The sequence below is a fragment of the Aulonocara stuartgranti genome (genome assembly GCF_965226115.1).
Source record: "Aulonocara stuartgranti genome assembly, chromosome: 5".
Classification (NCBI taxonomy): Eukaryota; Metazoa; Chordata; class Actinopteri; order Cichliformes; family Cichlidae; genus Aulonocara; species Aulonocara stuartgranti.
This window is the reverse complement of record NC_138943.1, coordinates 9,814,693-9,836,321: the sequence shown is the minus strand read 5'-3', so window position 1 is coordinate 9,836,321 and position 21,629 is coordinate 9,814,693. Positions and strand designations below refer to the sequence as shown.

Sequence of the window (21,629 nt, the reverse complement as noted above, 5' to 3'; positions counted from 1 at the left end):
ATAGTTTTCATTCATGCATTCAGCCAGCCATACAAACCCCATTTTGTTTGTATGATTACATTTCTTTTTTGCTACATCACTTTTTATACTTAATAATAAAAGTCTCGTAGTCTTGGCTGTGTCAGCCTGAAATTTAAGAACAGTTGGTGTACAAAATCATTTTATTTATTTTAACAGTTTTAAAACTATTTAGATTATTTTAACATACAATAGACTGATGATCCTATCCAGGATGTACCCTGCCTTTCACTTGGTGACAGCTGGATTGGGCAACACTGAATCAGATAAGCAGAATAAAGTGGATGAAATGGATTATTGTAGCAATTAAAAGTAAATAGTGCCCGACTATTTTATGTTGAATTACCGTTAAACACAATTTTAAAAAAATCATCTTTTGAATCTGTTCATTTAAATCAGCAGTTGCACCACTTGACATTTGAGTATTATTATTGAGTATAAAACATGAAAAAAATACATGTTTTTGAATGGATTGAAAATGTATTCAAACTGAAAAAATATAGAATAAACTGCCACAGGTCACATAATAACTGAGTCATTCATACAATCTCTCTTTTATAAAAGCAGAAAAGCAGTTAAAGCAGATTCATACTTTTGTCATCACTTATTTATTGAAACAAAAAAGAGATAAGAGTAAATTAAAAAAAAACATTCCATAAACTGTTTGTGTAAAATATTTTAATGGTGGCACACGTCTTTCTAAAGATGTTTAAGTACCCCCTCACGACTCCTGTTTTCAAAGAAATGTGCATACAGTACACTATTGTAAGATATAATTGCAGGGTGAAGTGAAGCTTTGCATTTGTGATGAAGAATGAGTAATGGCTTCACAAATTAATGCACACTGAATGGGGCTTTAGAGTTATTTTAATCAACAGAAAGTCTGTGTGTGTGTGTGTGTGTGTGTGTGTGTGTGTGTGTGTGTGTGTGTGTGTGTGTGTGTGTGTGTGTGTTCTTTGTGCGTTTCGTTTCAATTTGGGCGTTTACCCTTCTTTTTGCGTTTGTGTGGATTTCAATGCATAAATCCTAAGTACTTAGGGTAGCAAACAGCAGGACTATAGTGTTGGGTAAGGACAGAAAGATGAGCTACATCAGCACTTAGTATAATGCAACCACAAAGTAGTGAGTCTGTCACACTCACTGAATCACAGCATTATCCTGATTATTTTGTTTCATGCTCATTCATTAAGGAAACAGATGACTACACACCTCACTTCGCATCCCGTCCTCAGCAGTTTATCTCTGCTTTTCACCATCTTACAACTGCCAGTCTTTACCCATTCACCCATAATGCTTCAGGCCAGAAAGAGTATCTGACAATGTGCTAGTTAATTTGATGCAGAGATTGACTGGATGAGCTATCAGACACTACTCTGGCAAGTCTTCTCTTTTTCACTCTCCATCTAGGCAGTTGCATTTTCTTGCATTTGTAGGCAGAAGAAGTTCTAGAGGAAGGCCTGCATTACAGGAAAACTCCTAGGGGACAATCGATCTCTCTTTGCGGTGTGCTGTTTTTGCCGCTCCTCCATGGGGGCCCATTGATATCGACCGCCACTGTGTACCTGCTGTTTTGTGTGTGCGTGTTTTAACATAGGACATTTTGTAGTTTTCAGAAATTGTTTTTTTTTTCTTTTTAATTTAATTACCTATATGTTTGGTTTGCTGATAATCTTTTTAGTTCCGATGGCTGAGAAAGACTTTGATTTAACTATCTGCTATGGTGTCATTGCCCAAACACCTTTTTACAACTGACTGAGACCCAAATTTTCACAACAAATGAAATAAATAAATAAATAAAAAAGACAAATATAAATAAATAAATGTGATGGTGCTACATTTTATTTGTTATAAACCTAGCTGATAAATGTTGTGCTGCTGTGGTTTAGTTGTAGAACAACTCAAAATAGCCATGTTTACTTAACAGTTTGTTTAAGCGCCCCTAATAATGCTGTTCACTAAACAACACGCATTTAACTGTGTTGATGGTTCTTGTGATGTATGGGTGTAATCAGAGCAGTAATATGAAAGAAAATAAATCAATACTAAAATGACTTTATTCTTTTTAAATTGAGATTCATACCAAACAAAAACTTCAAACATTAGCTGACCTTTTAATAGGAAATAAAAAAAAACAGCAATAAAGCTTTTTTAATAGCGTTGGAATCACATGTATAATTTCGGGGGGGGGGGGGGGGGGGTCTCAGTGGACCAGCACTTCTCAAATGCATGGAATCGAGGATTAGAGAGGATGCTGAAAATTTAATTCCACCAGTCTTAATATTTAAAAGAAGTCTCAGTGTTAGGAGTACAACCTTTCCTCTTTCCCAAGTCCAGACAGCTAGACACATGTGTCAAACTAGCTGTCAAACTGTAAGAGACTCCAAGCAGGTAGTCACTCAGAAATGGTTTGATTTGAGGTTTCTTTCTTCCACAAATTCTTCCACATCTTATCGTTATGGTCCTTCTTTTTGGACTTGGTAAGTTCCGTCTCTGTCTTGGTTTGAATCCATGTAAGCAGTACAGGGAGTGCAGAATAATTAGGCAAGTTGTATTTTTGAGGAATAATTTTATTATTGAACAACAACCATGTTCTCAATGAACCCAAAAAACTCATTAATATCAAAGCTGAATGTTTTTGGAAGTAGTTTTTGGTTTGTTTTTAGTTTTAGCTATTTTAGGGGGATATCTGTGCGTGCAGGTGACTATTACTGTGCATAATTATTAGGCAACTTAACAAAAAACAAATATATACCCATTTCAATTATTTATTTTTACCAGTGACATCAATATAACATCTCCACATTCACAAATATACATTTCTGACATTCAAAAACAAAACAAAAACAAATCAGCGACCAATATAGCCACCTTTCTTTGCAAGGACACTCAAAAGCCTGCCATCCATGGCTTCTGTCAGTGTTTTGATCTGTTCACCATCAACATTGCGTGCAGCAGCAACCACAGCCTCCCAGACACTGTTCAGAGAGGTGTACTGTTTTCCCTCCTTGTAAATCTCACATTTGATGATGGACCACAGGTTCTCAATGGGGTTCAGATCAGGTGAACAAGGAGGCCATGTCATTAGTTTTTCTTCTTTTATACCCTTTCTTGCCAGCCACGCTGTGGGGTACTTGGACGCGTGTGATGGAGCATTGTCCTGCATGAAAATCATGTTTTTCTTGAAGGATGCAGACTTCTTCCTGTACCACTGCTTGAAGAAGGTGTCTTCCAGAAACTGGCAGTAGGACTGGGAGTTGAGCTTGACTCCATCCTCAACCCGAGAAGGCCCCACAAGCTCATCTTTGATGATACCAGCCCAAACCAGTACTCCACCTCCACCTTGCTGGCGTCTGAGTCGGACTGGAGCTCTCTGCCCTTTACCAATCCAGCCACGGGCCCATCCATCTGGCCCATCAAGACTCACTCTCATTTCATCAGTCCATAAAACCTTAGAAAAACCAGTCTTGAGATATTTCTTGGCCCAGTCTTGACGTTTCAGCTTGTGTGTCTTGTTCAGTGGTGGTCGTCTTTCAGCCTTTCTTACCTTGGCCATGTCTCTGAGTATTGCACACCTTGTGCTTTTGGGCACTCCAGTGATGTTGCAGCTCTGAAATATGGCCAAACTGGTGGCAAGTGGCATCTTGGCAGCTGCACGCTTGACTTTTCTCAGTTCATGGGCAGTTATTTTGCGCCTTGGTTTTTCCACACACTTCTTGCGACCCTGTTGACTATTTTGAATGAAACGCTTGATTGTTCGATGATCACGCTTCAGAAGCTTTGCAATTTTGAGACTGCTGCATCCCTCTGCAAGATATCTCACTATTTTTGACTTTTCTGAGCCTGTCAAGTCCTTCTTTTGACCCATTTTGCCAAAGGAAAGGAAGTTGCCTAATAATTATGCACACCTGATATAGGGTGTTGATGTCATTAGACCACACCCCTTCTCATTACAGAGATGCACATCACCTAATATGCTTAATTGGTAGTAGGCTTTCGAGCCTATAAAGCGTGGAGTAAGACAACATGCATGAAGAGGATGATGTGGACAAAATACTCATTTGCCTAATAATTCTGCACTCCCTGTAGTCAGGACTGTGGATAAGTGAACTATGGCTTTGTTTGCAAAAACAAAGCAATGGACTACATCAGCATTTACCATAATAAAACCAATTACCCAACACCACCACAGAGGGAGAGTCACTGTGCTATTCTCATCACTTTTATTCAGTAGTGTTAAAAAAAAGTGTTGCCTGTTATATACGTATTCCTCAAGTGCTATGGGAGAAAACCTCAGTGTTCCTATTCATAGTATCTATCCATTTTTCATTAGGTTTTCTAAACACTTGAAGAACCAGAGAAATAAAACACATGTAGAGCACTTGTCTAATCAGCAGGTACAAACTTCAAATGTGGTGTTTTATTTCCTATTTCTTAATTATTCATGGATCAAAGATGTGACAAATCATACAGTGGTCAGATAGAAGTCTCAGTAAACATGTCTGAAACAGGTCTCTCTTGTAGATGAGACATTAAGTCTCAATGGGACCCCCTGTATAAATAAAAGTTAAATAAAACAAACACACACAGACACACACACAGACACACACACACACATACATACATACATACATATATATATATATATATATATATATATATATATATATGCACATAGTCACACTGATTTGACTGCTCTCCAATAGGGAGCGCTCCTCTCCTCCAGACACGCACCTATATGCATACACACACAAAAACACAGCTGAACTCATTAAATCCTGGCTGCTAAGAGCACCCTGCTGCTGTTCTAACAGAGGTCCCCGTCTGAAACACCCGAGCAGCAAGGACAATTGTCCCTGTTTTGTGGGCATAAATCACAGGAGCTAAATGTGACTAGTGGTGTCTCACTTTGATTATCACTGTTGACATATTAGCTGAGTACAGAATACAGATTGTGCTCTTGTTCTCTTTCAAAAATGGCCATTTGCTATTGCTGACTGGATAATCGCTGCCTGTTGTTTCTCTGCAGAATTACAGATGAAAAACAAGTATAGTGAAAGCTGTTTTCTGAAATATACTTTTAGGGTTTTCTTTTTTGTTTTTTTATAAGAACACTCTACACTTATCTTTCATAGAAAAAGTGTCATACACCGGCAACAGGGTTGTCAAATGTACCAAAGACATTTGACAACCCTGTTGACCAAAGTCAGTGTATTTTCATTTGAAGGATGCAGACGATAGCAAAAGAGTGATACTTTTTGACTAAACTTTTTGACTTCTGAATTCTGACACTCAACTGATCTGTAATCTGAACTAAGGATTTATTCAGTCTATGTGAGACACTGATAAACTTTGTTTTGTGGGATCTTTTATTCTAACAGACATCGTCAATGTCCGATTAATTTATTAAAAAATGATGGATGAGCAAAAAACTGATACAGATGGACCCTTGGTCATTAATGGGCCTGCAAAAGGGGCTCGCTGTTCAACTTTTAGATTTGTTTGCGTGTGTGTGTGTTTACTGTCATAATCGGTCCTTGTAGTTAACTAGTTAAATCTAGTCAACTACAAGGAACCATTATGTGATGGGATCCTGACACCCTCGAATGCACCTGTAAAGTTTTGTGACTGTAACAAATCCTTTTTAAAATTTGGCCTTGTGCTCACCAGTTTAGAAAATATTACAGTTTCAGTTTAAGTAAGTCATTCACTATGTAGATAACTTCTTCATTTTCAACGATATTCTCTACCATTTTCCTGGTTGCTACTACAATAACATATTCCATAACAGAAACACTTCCTGAAGGCCAAACTTTGGTTTTCATGGTTTATGTTGGGTGGAGCACTGACGCTCTGGGTTTCATTGCTCAAGGGCTGGGCTGCAGTCATCTCTGGACTCTGGATTAATTTTGATAGCAATTATACACGTGCATTAGGGCTGTTTGATATAACGATATATATCGGATGACGATATAAAAACGTCTATCGTTTCATTTTACGCTATCGCTTGTTTCGTGGTGTCGCAAAATAAACTGTTTACAGCAATACTTTTTCAGCATTTTGATGGTCACTGTAGTGGCTATATTAATTTCTTAAAGTTCTCTCTTTCTCTTATATTTAATATAACCACACTACTGACAGACAAGCGCCTGTTTTTATGCGTTGTTGTTAGCAACAACGACGGTAACACCATCGCGTGTCCGCTTGTTTATGTTCCACATAAACCTTTCACAATAAAGCTCAAGATCCTGTTGAGACTTTTCAAAATAAACTGAATCACGTGAAAGAGCAGATTATTTACGGATGAGAATTAAAAAAGAGCCGCCAGGTGCTAAAAAATAAACCTTAGACTCAAACGTTAGAACAGGCTTTTCCCCGCAGCACGCCGTGTAATAAATACAAAGAAAACGGCGGCCTTCACAACTTATGTCTAGAAATGTATAGTTTCATGCATCTGTTAAAACACTGGACTCCAGCTACATGACGCGCAGCCGGAAACACTTTCCGCAAGTCGAGCTGCCCGAGATTCACAGAATTTACAGAAAAAAAAATTTTCACAAATTTTTGTGATTTATATCGTTATCGGGACGATAGAATTCTTATATCGGGATATAAGATTTTGGTCATATCGCACAGCCCTAACGTGCATCATGACTGAACCTTTACAAGGCTGTTCTGTTGACACTGATTGATACATTCAGTTTTTATGTGAAAGTGTCATGGTTTGCACATTTACCTGACAAGCAAGAGTGCCTTGGTTTAATCCCGAGAGGAGACACAGATCCCTTGGGGATTGTGTCAGGAAGGTGTAAAAATCTCCCAAATTAAACATGTGGCACTACCTGCTGTAGTGACCCCTAGTGAATGAGGGAGCAGCTGGAAGTAGCTTCTGTGAACACAAATAGTTATCTTCCCATGTATGTACTTGCTAATCTAATTGTTTTGTTGTCAGATGTTAGTACAAAAATTGAAACATGAGTATCAACTCACAGTGTAACCCTTTACTTTGCAGACTCCCAGAGGTCAGGATCTCAGACAACGGGCCTTATGAATGCCATGTGGGCATCTACGACCGGGCAACAAGGGAGAAAGTTGTCCTGGCTTCAGGGAATGTTTTTCTTACGGTTATGTGTGAGTATCATCATTTTAAAAGCACCAAAAGTCAATGTCTTTTTGGTTAAAATGGGATGCTCGGGTGGGACATGTATTGCATGGCGAGGGACTGTTCAAAGTCTGCAGGTCAGACAGAGAGAAAATACTGAAAAACTGGTTGTGCTGCTCGCCTGCAGGCAAGGGAGAAGCCTCTTGATCACTCAAAAGACTGAAGCTTCAATATGCGGTGCCATAGGGGGATGTTTAAAAAAATGATACAGAGATACTGTTTTCCTGTATGTCAGAAGAAATCTTTTTTACCCCAAAAAGAAACAAAAATATTAAACAAGTGTTTAAAATAATGCAAAGTAAGTATTGTTTGCAGCTCCATTTAGCTCAAATTTCTAGAAGTTAGATATAATTTTACTGTCTTTAAAAAAAGGAGTATCCATTTCATTTCTTTGATAATACAGTGAGACAATCTTTCTATTTCAACGTTTATTTCCTGAACTAACCTTAAGTTGTGTGCGAAAAATATTTGCACATGCCCATCATCCCTGATCTTTCCTTCATTTGCCCTAATTTGAAGGAAAACATGTAGCATACTCGATAAAAATGAATATTTACATAATCAGATTTTTTTTCTAACATGTGTGATCAGTTGTTTTGCACTTGGTATAATTTTGAGAATATCTGTTAGCATACTGCTGTGTGTCAGGGTTTTGTGGGATTTTCTTTTTTTAAATTTCAATTCAATTCAATTTTATTTATATAGCGCCAAATCACAACAAAAGTCGTCTCAAGGCGCTTTATATTGTACAGTAGATCGCACAATAATAGATACAGAGAAAAACCCAAAAATCATATGACCCCCTATGAGCAAGCACTTTGGCGACAGTGGGAAGGAAAAACTCCCTTTTAACAGGAAGAAACCTCCGTCAAAACCAGGCTCAGGGAGGGGCGGGGCGATCTGCTGCGACCGATTGGGGTGAGAGAAGGAAAACAGGATAAAGACATGCTGTGGAAGAGAGACAGAGATTAATAACAGATATGATTCGATGCAGAGAGGTCTATTAACACATAGTGAGTGAGAAAGGTGACTGGAAAGGAAAAACTCAATGCATCATGGGAGTCCCCCGGCAGCCTACGTCTATTGCAGCATAACTAAGGGAGGATTCAGGGTCACCTGATCCAGCCCTAACTATATGCTTTAGCAAAAAGGAAAGTTTTAAGCCTAATCTTAAAAGTAGAGATAGTGTCTGTCTCCCAAATCTAAACTGGAAGCTGGTTCCACAGAAGAGGGGCCTGAAAACTGAAGGCTCTCCCTCCCATTCTACTTTTAAATACTCTAGGAACAACAAGTAAGCCTGCAGTGCGAGAGCGAAGTGCTCTAATAGGGTGATATGGTACTACAAGGTCATTAAGATAAGATGGGGCCTGATTATTTTAGACCTTGTATGTGAGGAGCAGGATTTTGAATTCAATTCTGGATTTAAAAGGGAGTCAATGAAGGGAAGCCAAAACAGGAGAAATATGCTCTCTCTTTCTAGTACCTGTCAGTACTCTTCCTCCAGCATTTTGGATTAACTGAAGACTTTTCTGTGAGTTTTTAGGACTTCCTGATAATAATGAATTACAGTAGTCCAGCCTGGAAGTAATAAATGCATGAACTAGTTTTTCAGCGTCACTCTGAGACAGGATATTTCTAACTTTAGAGATGTTGTGCAAATGGAAGAAAGCAGTCTTACATATTTGTTTATATATGTGCATTGAAGGACATGTCCTGGTTAAAAATGACTCCAAGGTTCCTCTCAGCGTTACTGGAGGCCAAGGTAATGCCATCCAGAGTAAGAATCTGGTTAGATACCATATTTCTAAGATTTTCAGGGCCGAGTACAATAACCTCAGTTTTATCTGAATTAAGAAGCAGAAAGTTAGCAGCCATCCAGGTCTTTATGTCCTAATGTGTGTTATCTGGCTTCATGGATAGATAGAGCTGGGTGTCATCTGCATAGCAGTGAAACTGTATACTATATCTTCTGATGATACTCCCTAAGGGAAGCATGTATAATGTAAACAGAATTGGTCCTAGCACTGAACCCTGTGGAACTCCATAATTAACCTCAGTGTGTGAAGAGGACTCTCCATTTACATGCACAAATTGGAGTCTATTAGATAGATATGATACAAACCACTGCAGTGCAGTACCTGTAATACCTACAGCATGTTCTAATCGCTCTAATAGGATATTATGGTCGACAGTATCGAATGCTGCACTGAGGTCTAGCAGGACAAGCACAGAGATGAGTCCACTGTCAGAGGCCATAAGAAGATCATTTGTAACCTTCACTAAAGCTGTTTCTGTGCTGTGATGAACTCTGAAACCTGACTGAAACTCTTCAAATAAGCCATTCCTCTGCAGATGATCTGTTAGCTGTTTGACAACTACCCTTTCAAGAATTTTTGATATGAAAGGAAGGTTGGAGATTGGCCTATAATTAGCTAAGACTGCTGGGTCTAGAAATGGCTTTTTGAGTAAAGGTTTAACTACAGCCAGCTTGAAGGTTTGTGGTACATAGCCGATTATTAGAGATGGGTTGATCATATTTAAGATCGAAGAATTAATTAATGGCAGGACTTCTTTGAGCAGTTTTGTAGGAATGGGGTCTAAAAGACACGTTGATGGTTTGGAGGAAGTAATTATTGAAGTTAACTCAGAAAGATCAATTGGAGAAAAAGAGTCTAACTTAACATCAATGGTACTAAGAGTAGCTGTAGATAATATTACATCTGTGGGATGATTACTGGTAATTTTTTCTCTAATGATAAAAATTTTATTTGTGAAGAAGTTCATGAAGTCATTACTAGTTAAGGTTAAAGGGATGGTTGGCTCAGTAGAGCTCTGACTTTTTGTCAGCCTGGCTACAGTGCTGAAGAGAAACCTGGGGTTGTTCTTATTTTCTTCAATCAGTGACGAATAGTAAGATGTTCTGGCTTTGCGGAGGGCTTTCTTATAAAGCATCCCACTATTTCTCCAGGCTAAATGATGATCCTCTAAATTTGTGACACGCCATTTCCTCTCCAGCTTACGAGTAATCTGCTTTAGGCTACGTGTTTGAGAATTATACCACGGAGTCAGGTACTTCTGATTTGAGGTCTTAATTTTCACACGAACTACAGTATCCAGAGTCGTACGTAGTGAGGAGGTAAAATTATTAACAAGATAGTCAACCTCTGTTGGAGTAGTATTCAGATAGCTGCTCTGCTCTATGTTGGTACAGGGCATTGAAGATGATAACAGTGGGTGGATTATATTCTTAAACTTAGTTACAGCGTTTTCAGAAAGACATCTACTGTGATAAAGTCTACTCTCCACCGCTGTGTAATCAATTATTGTAAATGTAAATGTTATCAGGAAATGATCAGACAGGAGAGGGTTTTCAGGAAACACTGTTAAATGTTCAGTTTCTATGCCATATGTTAAAACAAGATCTAGAGTGTGATTAAAGTGGTGGGTGGGTTCTTTTACATTTTGAGAGAAGCCAATTGAGTCTAATAACAGATTAAATGCCATGTTGAGGCTGTCATTTTTAGCATCTACATGGATGTTAAAATCACCCACAATAATTATTTTATCTGAGCTGAGCACTAAATCAGATAAAAAGTTTGAGAAATCAGAGAGAAACTCTGTGTAAGGCCCAGGTGGACGATAGACGATAACAAGTATTCTCTAAAACAAATCAAAAAGTTATGTTTATCTGTGGTGATTTTAATATTGACCTGTTGAATCCAAAAAAGCATAAAATGACCGACGAATTCCTAAACACTATGTACAGTTTGAGTTTACATCCTAAAATAACCAGGCCTAGCAGAATTACACCACATTGTGCCACCTTACTTGACAATATTTTCACTAACAATATGGAAAACAACATTGTGAGCGGAATATTAATTAATGACATCAGTGATCACCTACCAGTTTTTGCAGTTTATGACACTAATTATAAGAAAAATCAGCATGAAGAACAACTGAGATACAGACGTGTAAGGACAGAAGAAACTATGAATGCACTTAAGAACGATCTATTAAATCAGGACTGGGACAAGGTGTACAAAGAAGCTGATATTGATATTGCATATGGCATATTTTTAAGAATATTCATGGAGTTGTACGATAAAAACTGTCCAACAATAAAATACAACAGAAAGCACAAATATTCAGATAGACCATGGCTCACTAAGGGTTTACAAAATGCATGTAAAAAGAAAAATACACTCTATAGGGAATACCTAAAACAAAGAACAAAAGAAGCTGAAAATAAATATAAAAAATACAAAAATAAGTTGACCAATATTATACGTGTATGTAGAAAGGAGTATTATAGTAAAATATTGAACAACAATAAACATAATATGAAAGGAATATGGGATGTTTTAAACGGTATCATTAAAAATAATTCTGGACAACAAAGTTATCCACAATACTTTATCGATAATGGCAATATTATGGAAAACACTGCTGATAAGGTCAACAGCTTTAATCATTATTTTGTAAATATTGGACCAAAACTGGCAGAACAAATTCCTGAGTCACTGCCATCAGTAGAATGTAGTGAAAACCTGATTGATAGGAACCCTAACTCAATGTTCCTCACATCAGTGGAGGAAAAAGAAATAATTGACATTGTACACATGTGTAAATATAAAACATCTACTGATTGTAATGATATTGACATGAAAATCGTCAAGAAGGTCATTGAAGGAATTGTAGGACCTCTAACATATATTTGCAACTTATCATTTCAGACGGGAAAAGTGCCAAACAAAATGAAAATAGCTAAAGTTGTGCCGCTGTATAAAACCGGGGATAGACGCCACTTCACAAATTACAGGCCTGTTTCTTTACTACCACAATTCTCCAAAATCCTAGAAAACCTGTTTAATAAACGATTAGACAAATTCTTAGATAAATATAAATTACTCTCTGACAGTCAATATGGATTCAGATCAAAAAGATCAACATCTCTGGCATTAATCGAATCAATTGAGGAGATTACGAATGCTATAGATCAGAAACAGTATGCAGCTGGAGTATTTCTGGATCTCAAGAAAGCATTCGACACAATCAATCATGACATATTAATTAATAAACTGGAACGGTATGGGATTAGGGGGGTTGTACTGCAATGGGTGAAAAATTATTTAAGTGACCGGAAACAATTTGTGAAGCTGGGTGTCCATTCCTCATCATGCTTGGACATTGCTTGTGGTGTTCCACAAGGCTCTGTACTGGGTCCAAAATTATTTATTATTTATATAAATGATATTTGTAAGGCATCTGATATATTAAAATTAGTATTATTTGCAGATGACACAAATATTTTTTGTTCTGGGGGGAATCTAAAGGAGCTGCTGGATACAATTACTTCAGAAATGTGCAAAATTAAAAAATGGTTTAACAGGAACAAACTATCGCTAAATCTAAGTAAAACTAAAATTATCTTATTTGGGAATTCCCTTAGAAATGCACAAGTGCAGATTCATGTAGATGGTGTGGAAATTGAAAGAGTACTTGAACATAAGTTTCTTGGTGTGATTATAGATGATAAATTAAACTGGAAGTCTCATATAAATCATATACATAACAAAATTTCAAGAAGTGTTTCAATCTTGAGTAAAGTAAAACACATTCTGGACCACAAATCACTCCACATTCTCTATTGTTCCCTGATTGCACCGTATTTGAATTACTGTGCAGAGGTTTGGGGCAATACTTACAAATGTTCGCTATCATCAATCTTTATATTACAAAAAAGGGCCATAAGGATAATCCATAAAACTGGTTACAGAGATCATACAAATCCACTATTCTTAAAATCAAAAATTCTAAAATTCACAGATCTGGTTCATTTTCTCACAGCACAAATTATATATAAAGCAATAAATAACCTGCTTCCTGACAATATTCTAAAAATGTTTTCTAAAAGGGAACGGGGATACAATTTGAGGGGGGAATTAAATTTAAAACATCCTCGTATCCGTACAACATTAAAAAGTTTTTGCATCTCTGTGTGTGGAGTGAAGCTGTGGAACAGACTAAGTAAAGATATGAAGCAATGTCCAAGCATGGCGCAGTTTAAAAAGCGGTTTAAGGATATGGTTTTTACAGGGTACAGGGAAAAGGTAGAGATTTGATAGGGTGTTCTTGTCTAATATTTTCATGTGTGTGCGCATGCACGGGTTTGTTGGTATGGGTATATATGTATGTGTATATGTATGTATGTATATATATATGTATATATATGTGTATATGTATGTGTATATATATGTATATATATATGTATATATATGTGTATGTGTATATATATATGTGTATGTGTGTGTATGTATGTGTGTATGTATATATATATATATATATATATATATATATTAAATATATATATATATATATATATTAAATATATATAAAATTGTAGGTTGTGTATCCTTCAGGTGTTAATGGGGTTATTGAAAATGTGTATATGTGCGTATGTGTGTATATACGTAGGTATGGATAGATAGAAACATATATGTGTATATATTAAAAAAAAAAAAAAAAAAAAAAAAATTACACATAACATATAATGTAATTACAAGGAGGTATTTCTGTAGTCTATTGATACTAGATAGTGGAAAAGGGGTGGGATTAAATAAGCTTATGCTTCTTCCTGCTCCTTTTTGAACATGGACGTTATTTGGAGTTGTGGTTGCTCGTTTTCCTTTTGTTTGCTTTGTTCATTTGTCTCTTTTAATTCTATTTTTTTTTTTTTATACTTTTTCAACATGTTCAAAATAAAGATTCAATCAATCAATCAAGTAAGACTGGTTTCTGAGTTTTACAGCTGGGGTGGACAAGGTTAAGCATCAGGCTTTCAAATGAATTAAAAGTCTGTCTTGGTCTTTCGTTAATTAATATGACACACTAAATGACACACTAATCAGATGGATGTTGGCTCAGAGAGAAAACAATGGGAGTAGAGGCGGCAAGTGAATTATTTACCCTCACTCAATGAATACCAAAGATATCTTACAAAGAGGTGATTTTTATAGGTTGATGCAGTATTATTTTTTCTTGTTTAAGGATGTATTTTTTTTTCATTGTCTTAATGACATCAAGAATAGTTAAACATGTTCCCTGTATTCTTGTGGAGGGATAGGTCCTTGGGCTATGGAGGAATTGATTAAATTTCATTAATGATCGTTATCTTGAATTTCTGCCATCAGACGTTTATTGCTTCCTTCAAATATGAAGTTAAAAGAAATTTGGTTCCTGAGGGTGTGTTAGCAAGGATCATAAAATTGATCCAACTAACAATTCAAGTTGATAGGAAGACATCTTTCTACTATAAAAGCAACTGTTCAGAAGTCTTACCAATTTTCAATAAAGCACCTATTTTGATTTGATCTTTGATTTTTTATATTTATTTTTATCAAACATGTTCATTTAATTCACATGAATATTTGTTTTCTTCCATTTACCTTTTTATATTGTTGCCTCTTTGTTTCAATCACTAGAGGAGGTTTTGTGGTTTTGTGCCTGTAACCTATTGCTCAGCCTGTGCTGTAATTCTTGTATTTAAGTCCCTCTTACAACAGCTGCTTTGCTTGCCTCTGATGTATCAATTCCAGAGCAAAGACATGCTGTTCTCCATGTGGTCCTGTGGCTAATTAGCAATTGTAAAATTTTTCAGTGGAACACCAGAGAGGGACAGCATTTGACAACCTTACTCCAGTATTAAGATTTTTTTCTTTTGCCCCCAGGAACTGGTGATGTTTTCTTTTTCTTTTCATTTTAGTTCTTTTAACATATATATTTAAACTAAGCCTGTGACCCTTTTATTTTCTTTTTGGTAAGCGATCGGATAATTCTGTGTAGAGCCCTCCCCCACATTCCACATTTACTTAAGAGAAAGACTTTATCAATGAGAGAGGATTTGCTCAGTTAACTCTTTTGTGTTTCACTCTTGGATTGAAAGAAGAAAATGATGTGGTTGTCGGACGGCTGGAGCCCCCTTACTCAGCTGGGTCTTAAATCACCACTCCACTAGAAAGGAAGAAGAATGGCCCCTGGCATTGTAGCTAATTGCCGTCTAAACTGAAACAGAATTATTCATAACCTATTAGTGTGTCAAGTTCAATGGGAAGTAAAGAAAAAAGCAGAGAGGCAAAAGAAAGAAAATGAGAAAGAAAAAAGTCAATTAATAGGAAGCGGTACATGGTGAGTATTTTAATTTTTAAAAGGGCTTCATAAATAAGAATTATCATTTTAATGCATCTGCTGCCAAGAATTCAATCAATGAGTTTTAAAAGGCTAAACCCTGAACTCTTGACACTCACACTGCTGTCCTTCAATTTCTTGCAAGTTTGAGAAGTCTTTTTCCTGCACTCCTATGCTGTGAGGGATATCGCTTCCAGTAGATATTGGCCATAGTGTTAAAGACCAAATTGACTCAAACTGTAAGCAGTCATGTATTACAGTTAGAGTTGTACCAGTTGCAGTTATTTTGACTGATTCGAGTTTTTAGGAAACTCTGATCAGTTGATTTGGGTTTTAATCAGTCTAGGTGTACACTGCCTCTCATCCCATGACAGCAAGCATAGGCTCCAGCACCCTGTAACCCAGAACTGGAAAAGCAGTTAAGAGAATAGATGAATGGATAAAATCCGCATTACACTGCTTTGTGTATACATTCAACAAAATGTAAAGGAAGTAAGTGGAACTTACAGTCTCTTTTGTAAGAAGTGATAGCTAGGCCGCAAAGGTCAATGGTTGCAATAATTAACACCAGTTTCAGCTTCAAATGACAAAAATGATAGTATTGTTGCATATAACTCTGGTCCTGTAACAGGTGAACAGCATTGGATTTATTCAAATGCAAGTACCACTGATGCCTTCATAGTTAAAATACAGTGGTCCCTTGTTTATTGCGGGAGTTACATTCTAAAAATAAACCACGATACGTGAAATCCACGAAGCAGCCAACTTTATTTTTTACCATTATTATAACCCCTCACTACACACTGTTTACACTTTTCTCAGACAGGCATAAACATTTTCACACTTTTCTCTCTTGTTTAAACACTGTCAAAGCTCTCAATAGAATGAAACCAAAGGCACCTGCAGGTGCTTTTGACCGTGCAAAATGTTTTGTCGACATTGTTGTGTTCGTTGGGGAGAAAACTTACAAACATACAGTACAGCACTTCAGAGTCACACTGCTAGCAATCAAAGATTTATGTAAATTTCGCAAGCTGGACGCATTCTGTACTGTACAGGAGACACAACACGAGATTGACTGACAATGGTCCACAGCCAATCAGGATGCAGAACACAATGCGCTGTTAAAAAAAAATAAATGCAATCCGCGAAACAGCGAGGACACGAAAGGTGACCCGCTTTATAGCGAGGGATCACTGTACACATTTTGAACCACCAGTCAAAACAATAAGGCCTTTTCTCTTTAATTTTTTATACCTTTTTCATGTCCCGTTCTATGTAGAATAATTTGTCTGGTAGATTTGTATAAAGCAACGACGAAAGCCAGAATGGGAGACATTTTGGTGCATAAATTATAACATGTTATTCACATGTAATGAATTCATTATAGTGTGATTTTAAAACTTCACAGGACACACTTGTTTCCAGGCAGAAAAATTGATGTTTCATTCTGAGAGCAGTGACATATCCATTGCTGTAAAGCTAAGGTCATAATTTAAGGCTTTGGTGGGTGAAAAAAAATCAATATCTCTTTCCCCAATGGTAAAAATCCGGTCATTATTTGTTATTACCCAAAGTGATTTCTATGCGACATTCCAAAGATTACAGGGAAAGGGTATTTGTCTCATAATAACACATCCTGACCTTGGAAAGCTCGCTCCTAGTTGATCTGTGCATGTTGCTCAAAGCAATTAGCTTTTTGTGGTGCTGTGTGTTTGAGACAATGGTTTGGTAACGTGTGACATCTCCACAACATCATGTCATGTAATGTTAGAAATATTTTCGATTAATATTTAGGATGAATAAGATGTATTTGTAATCCGTGGATACAGGGATGAAGGTGTAGAGGGACTGATTACCTTCTCTTCCCATATAACTGGGATTTGCTTCAGTAATAGACATCTAACTTTAATTAAACACTGTGTATATTTAGGTGCTCATTTATAAATTCATGGGTGGGATTAATGGTGCACAAGCCAAGCCCTTGGACAGCAATGCCTGCAGACACAGCAGTTCAGTGCACGAGTAAGAAGAGTTTAGTGGCTGTGTGTGAATGCTTGCATGCCAGTTGGTGTGTTTATGCTTGGAGAAGCTTGTTTGGGTGGCAGGGTTTGATGGATTGTTAGTGAGCAATTGTTTCCTCTGTGTCCTGGACGTTTTGGGAAAATGAGGCAAACATCTTGGCCAAAATCGACACAAAGTGACAGTGTCCTAATTCTCCTCCCTCAGAAAGAATGCCAATTTTGTCAGACTTATCACTTGCACTCTGAAGTGTTTGCTATGTCGTCTTTTAGCACGCCTCAGGTCATCATAGGGGATTGTTTGAGAGTCCTTGATATGATTCTCCTCTACTCTCTCATTTATCCTCTGTGTCACGTTCCTGCTCATCACACTTAATGTTCTGCAGAGGGGTGTAACCACCAGAACATATTCAACTGATTCCATACAAAAGTGTTATATGCAAAAAACGATATGATCTTTGCCTTTTTGGCTACAATCTTATGTCAACATTATATCCATATTTTTCAGGAATTTGTGGAATCAGAGTTTTCAATCTAAAGATTTTTGTCAATGAAAAGGAATTTTCCACCATTTTTTTCTGTCACTTTGTGTCAAAAATTGTTCTTTTGCAATAATGGTGCTGTCAAAGATGTCCTTTGACATTGGTGTCTTGACACTTATTCCTTGATGCTAAGCAATAATGGTACTCTTGTAAAGAACTGCAAAGTATAAACAATGAAGTAAGAGGGTTTGCAGCACAGCCAGAATCAAGGTTCATATTTTATTTTCTCTCACAGATTAGTGTTGGTGTTTTCTCTCTGTTTGCTTTCACTTGGTGGTTAGGTTTATGTTACTTTATGCTGCTTCTTTTTTCAGGCATCAAAAACTAGCTGATTGGGTTTGGTAACTAAAAATTACTTGTTTAAGTTTAAGAATGAAATATGGTCTTGGTTAAAATAATCCCTTTTACTGTATTAAACCTGAACATTGTCCTTATCCAGTGAGTCTCAGCATATTGGCTATAGGTCCTTTATCGGCATTTGTATGCGATGGGTTTGGAGTGAGTCCTGTCTCAGTAAATTCCATAAAAGACTTTGTATCACAACATTGATGTTAAACAACACCCTGTCCATGTCAGTGACATCCCAGCAACTTCAACAAACAGCAAATTCAATTCAGTATTATTTATGTAGCACCAAATCACAAAAACAAAAACATTTACCTAAATTTACCTAAAGACCTTTTAATAATATAGAGAAAACATAGAAAAGCTCAACAATCAGATCCCCTATGAGCAAGCGCTCTGGAGACAGTGGACAGGAAAAACTCCCTTTTAACAGGAAGAAACCTCCAGCAGAACCAGGGACAGAGAGGGGCAGCCATTGGTTGGGGGTGAGGAGAAGAAAACACGACAATATGTGAGGGTAAACAGACTGTAATTTTAGTTTCCTTTTAAACTGCTCTTTGATTAGACTTAAGCAGCATTGTTACTTGGTTTGGTGTAAGAAAAGATCAAAATTTGATTTAAATGGACTATTTCACAATGCTCACCACCAGTGTTGGTCAAGTTACTTGAAAAAAGTAATCAGTAACTAATTACTGATTACTTCCCCCAAAAAGTAATCCCGTTACTTTACTGATTACTTATTTTCAAAAGTAATTAATTACTTAGTTACTTAGTTACTTTTTAAAAACACGATTTACAACCTGAATAGGTGATAAATCGATAGACCTTTCAGCCCAATTCTACTTTTTCTACATAACCTGTCATACAAAATGTAATCAAATGGAAAGGTCCCTTTTTAAAACTTGTTTTATTAGTTTTAATCTTTTAACTTTATGCATCAAGCAAAAATGTAATTATATGCAACATTCTCTGACTGGAAGAGATTTGTTTAATATTTAAACCTATTTTCTGCACATTCCAGCACATAAAAAAATATATATATATATATTTTTGTGTTTACACTCACTCTTTCAAATAGATGCAAGAAAACACAGCAAAAAAGAAATAAAGTCAAAAACTAGCGGTCCTTTTGCTCTATGTTCACCTGTAAAGCAGGAGTAGGGTAGGCGGAGGTTTACCCTGGTACAGGTGTGCCGCGGCGGTCAGTGGAAGAATCTGCGAGTTTCTCTGTGAATTTCCCATTAAGTCGTAGTGCACTCGGTGCTTGCTTGGAAGTTTAGGGGGGTTTTTTCGCTGTAAAAAGAAGTTTTCTTCCCACGCACGATGGACACTAATGTTTTTGTCACTTTTTATGGAACCAAACTTAAAGTAAGGTCAGTACTTCCACGCTTTAAACACTGCATGCTCATACTAGGTCTCTCTTGGAAATTAGATTTTTAATCTCAATGAGATTTTTTACCTGGATAAATAAAGGATTAATAATACTCTCCAGCACTCGATATATGAGCCACTGTTGATCCGCACACAGCTGTTGTCATGAACGTCGCACTTGCTTACGTCACTGTCATGAGACATTCTTGCAAAAAATCACGGTTTTAGTAATGCAGTCACGCAGCGTTCCTATGGGTAAGTAACGGTAATCTAATTACCGTTTTTGCAATAGTAATCCCTTACTTTACTCGTTACTTGAAGAAAGTAATCGGATTACAGTAACGCGTTACTGCCCATCTCTGCTCACCACAATGTTAAATGTTAAAATGCTCTGCTTAATAGGTTGCTAGGATGATATTTCTGATCTGAGGACATGTGGAAAAGATATATCTATGAAACATACTTACACTTGAAATTTACTTCTTTCAAAGTTTTGCTGACTGACAAGAAAAAAAGACGCATATCTCACTATGAGGAAATGCTGCAATAAACATTAGACTATCCTTTGAGGAGTGTTTTTTCCGCTTCTCTAACTTGAGCAGCTTATAGAGCCAATATAATATGTTGGCTTGGAGCCCACTGTACTAAAAAAAAGAAGAAGAATTAAATGAATTCAGTTGAATTATTAAATGTCTGCCTTTGTGAAAACCCTGTGGTAATAAATGAGGCAAAAGTAAACAACCCATGGGCTTCCTCAATGATTCTTTTAACCCAACATTGAACTGACAGTCTGTGTGTCACTAATTCAAAGTAAAGGAATTTCTCTCTGATTTTTTTTTGGGGGGGGGCTCCCTTCCATATTCAGTTTTGTCAGAAAATATCCCCTTTACGCGTTTTTGCTTTTTTCAAAACGCACTCAAACATGAAATCTTTTATTAACAGAGAAGCAGGGTTTTTAACCTTCATTGGTAAAACAGTGAAATATTTTGCTCCAATCTTGCTACTAATTAGCTTCAACTGGGTTGCGGCATAATCTTGAAATCACATTTGGAGCCATACTGTATCTCATTTGAGGCCACATTAACGACAAGCCATTTTTACCCTCTAGCTCATTCAGTGCCTCATTCAGTTGACATTCACCAGGCACTCATCAGCAGGGCGGCCAACGCATGCCAAGGCTGAAGCCTCATGAGTAAGCCTGTTTTCATACCAAGAGATTTCACACAACAAACAAAAAACAAGCATCTGATGCTTGCGTCATATCATCTGCTTATATTCTGTCCACTAAAAGACTTTAGGATGCAATATTTGGCCTGACATAGTCTGCATGAGCTATCATGACACACCGTCTAGCTGTTTTCACAGATGCACTTAGAAGTTTAAACTTAAACGTGGAGAATACAAATGTTTGTTGCATTTGGTTCTAACATTAAACATTCTTTAATCCATGTGCAGTAATAGTCTAGTAAATTCTCACTCAGGGAGTGGGAACTGCACTCTATGCAGGCAACTCCCTCTGCTTTACTAAACGTGAACAGAATTGCAAACAAGTCTGAAGCAGGTTATTTCCCGCTATGTGCAGTTAAAAAGGGCAACTTCGTACAATATACCAACACAGTTCTCCAACATTTTAAGGAGTTTATGTGTAAAAAGAGCTGATGTAAGCCAGTTATGTGCACTGATTAAGTTTCTTTTGCCTTTGTATGCATAAAACTATAAAGCAGCAAAAGTAGAGGTAGCAGTAAAGAATCCTTTGAGATCTGATGGGCAAAAAGTATCTAAAAACTTACATCATAGGAAGTGCTATGATATTTCAAACACTAAGCTCTGCTAAAGACATGGATGGATAAATATGATAACATTTTCCCATTTTATACTGTAATTATTTTCTCAAATACAAAGTCATATGCTTGATGTGGTTACAAATTTTAATAGTAAATGATGTTATCTATTGTCACAAGAAAGGATTCCAGGATTCAGTTATCT

At 36.9% G+C, this 21,629-nt stretch overlaps 1 protein-coding gene across 3 annotated transcripts in view; it reads left to right on the top strand.

The window, feature by feature from the left end:
* The window catches only part of igsf21a (immunoglobin superfamily, member 21a), a 186,248-nt gene that overhangs the window by 112,854 nt on the left and 51,765 nt on the right, over positions 1–21,629 (top strand). For all 3 annotated transcript variants that reach the window (XM_082532144.1, XM_082532142.1, XM_082532143.1), the window contains one exon: positions 7,028–7,146. In XM_082532144.1, the coding sequence (XP_082388270.1) occupies positions 7,028–7,146 (119 nt within the window). The remainder of the gene's footprint in view (positions 1–7,027; positions 7,147–21,629) is intronic.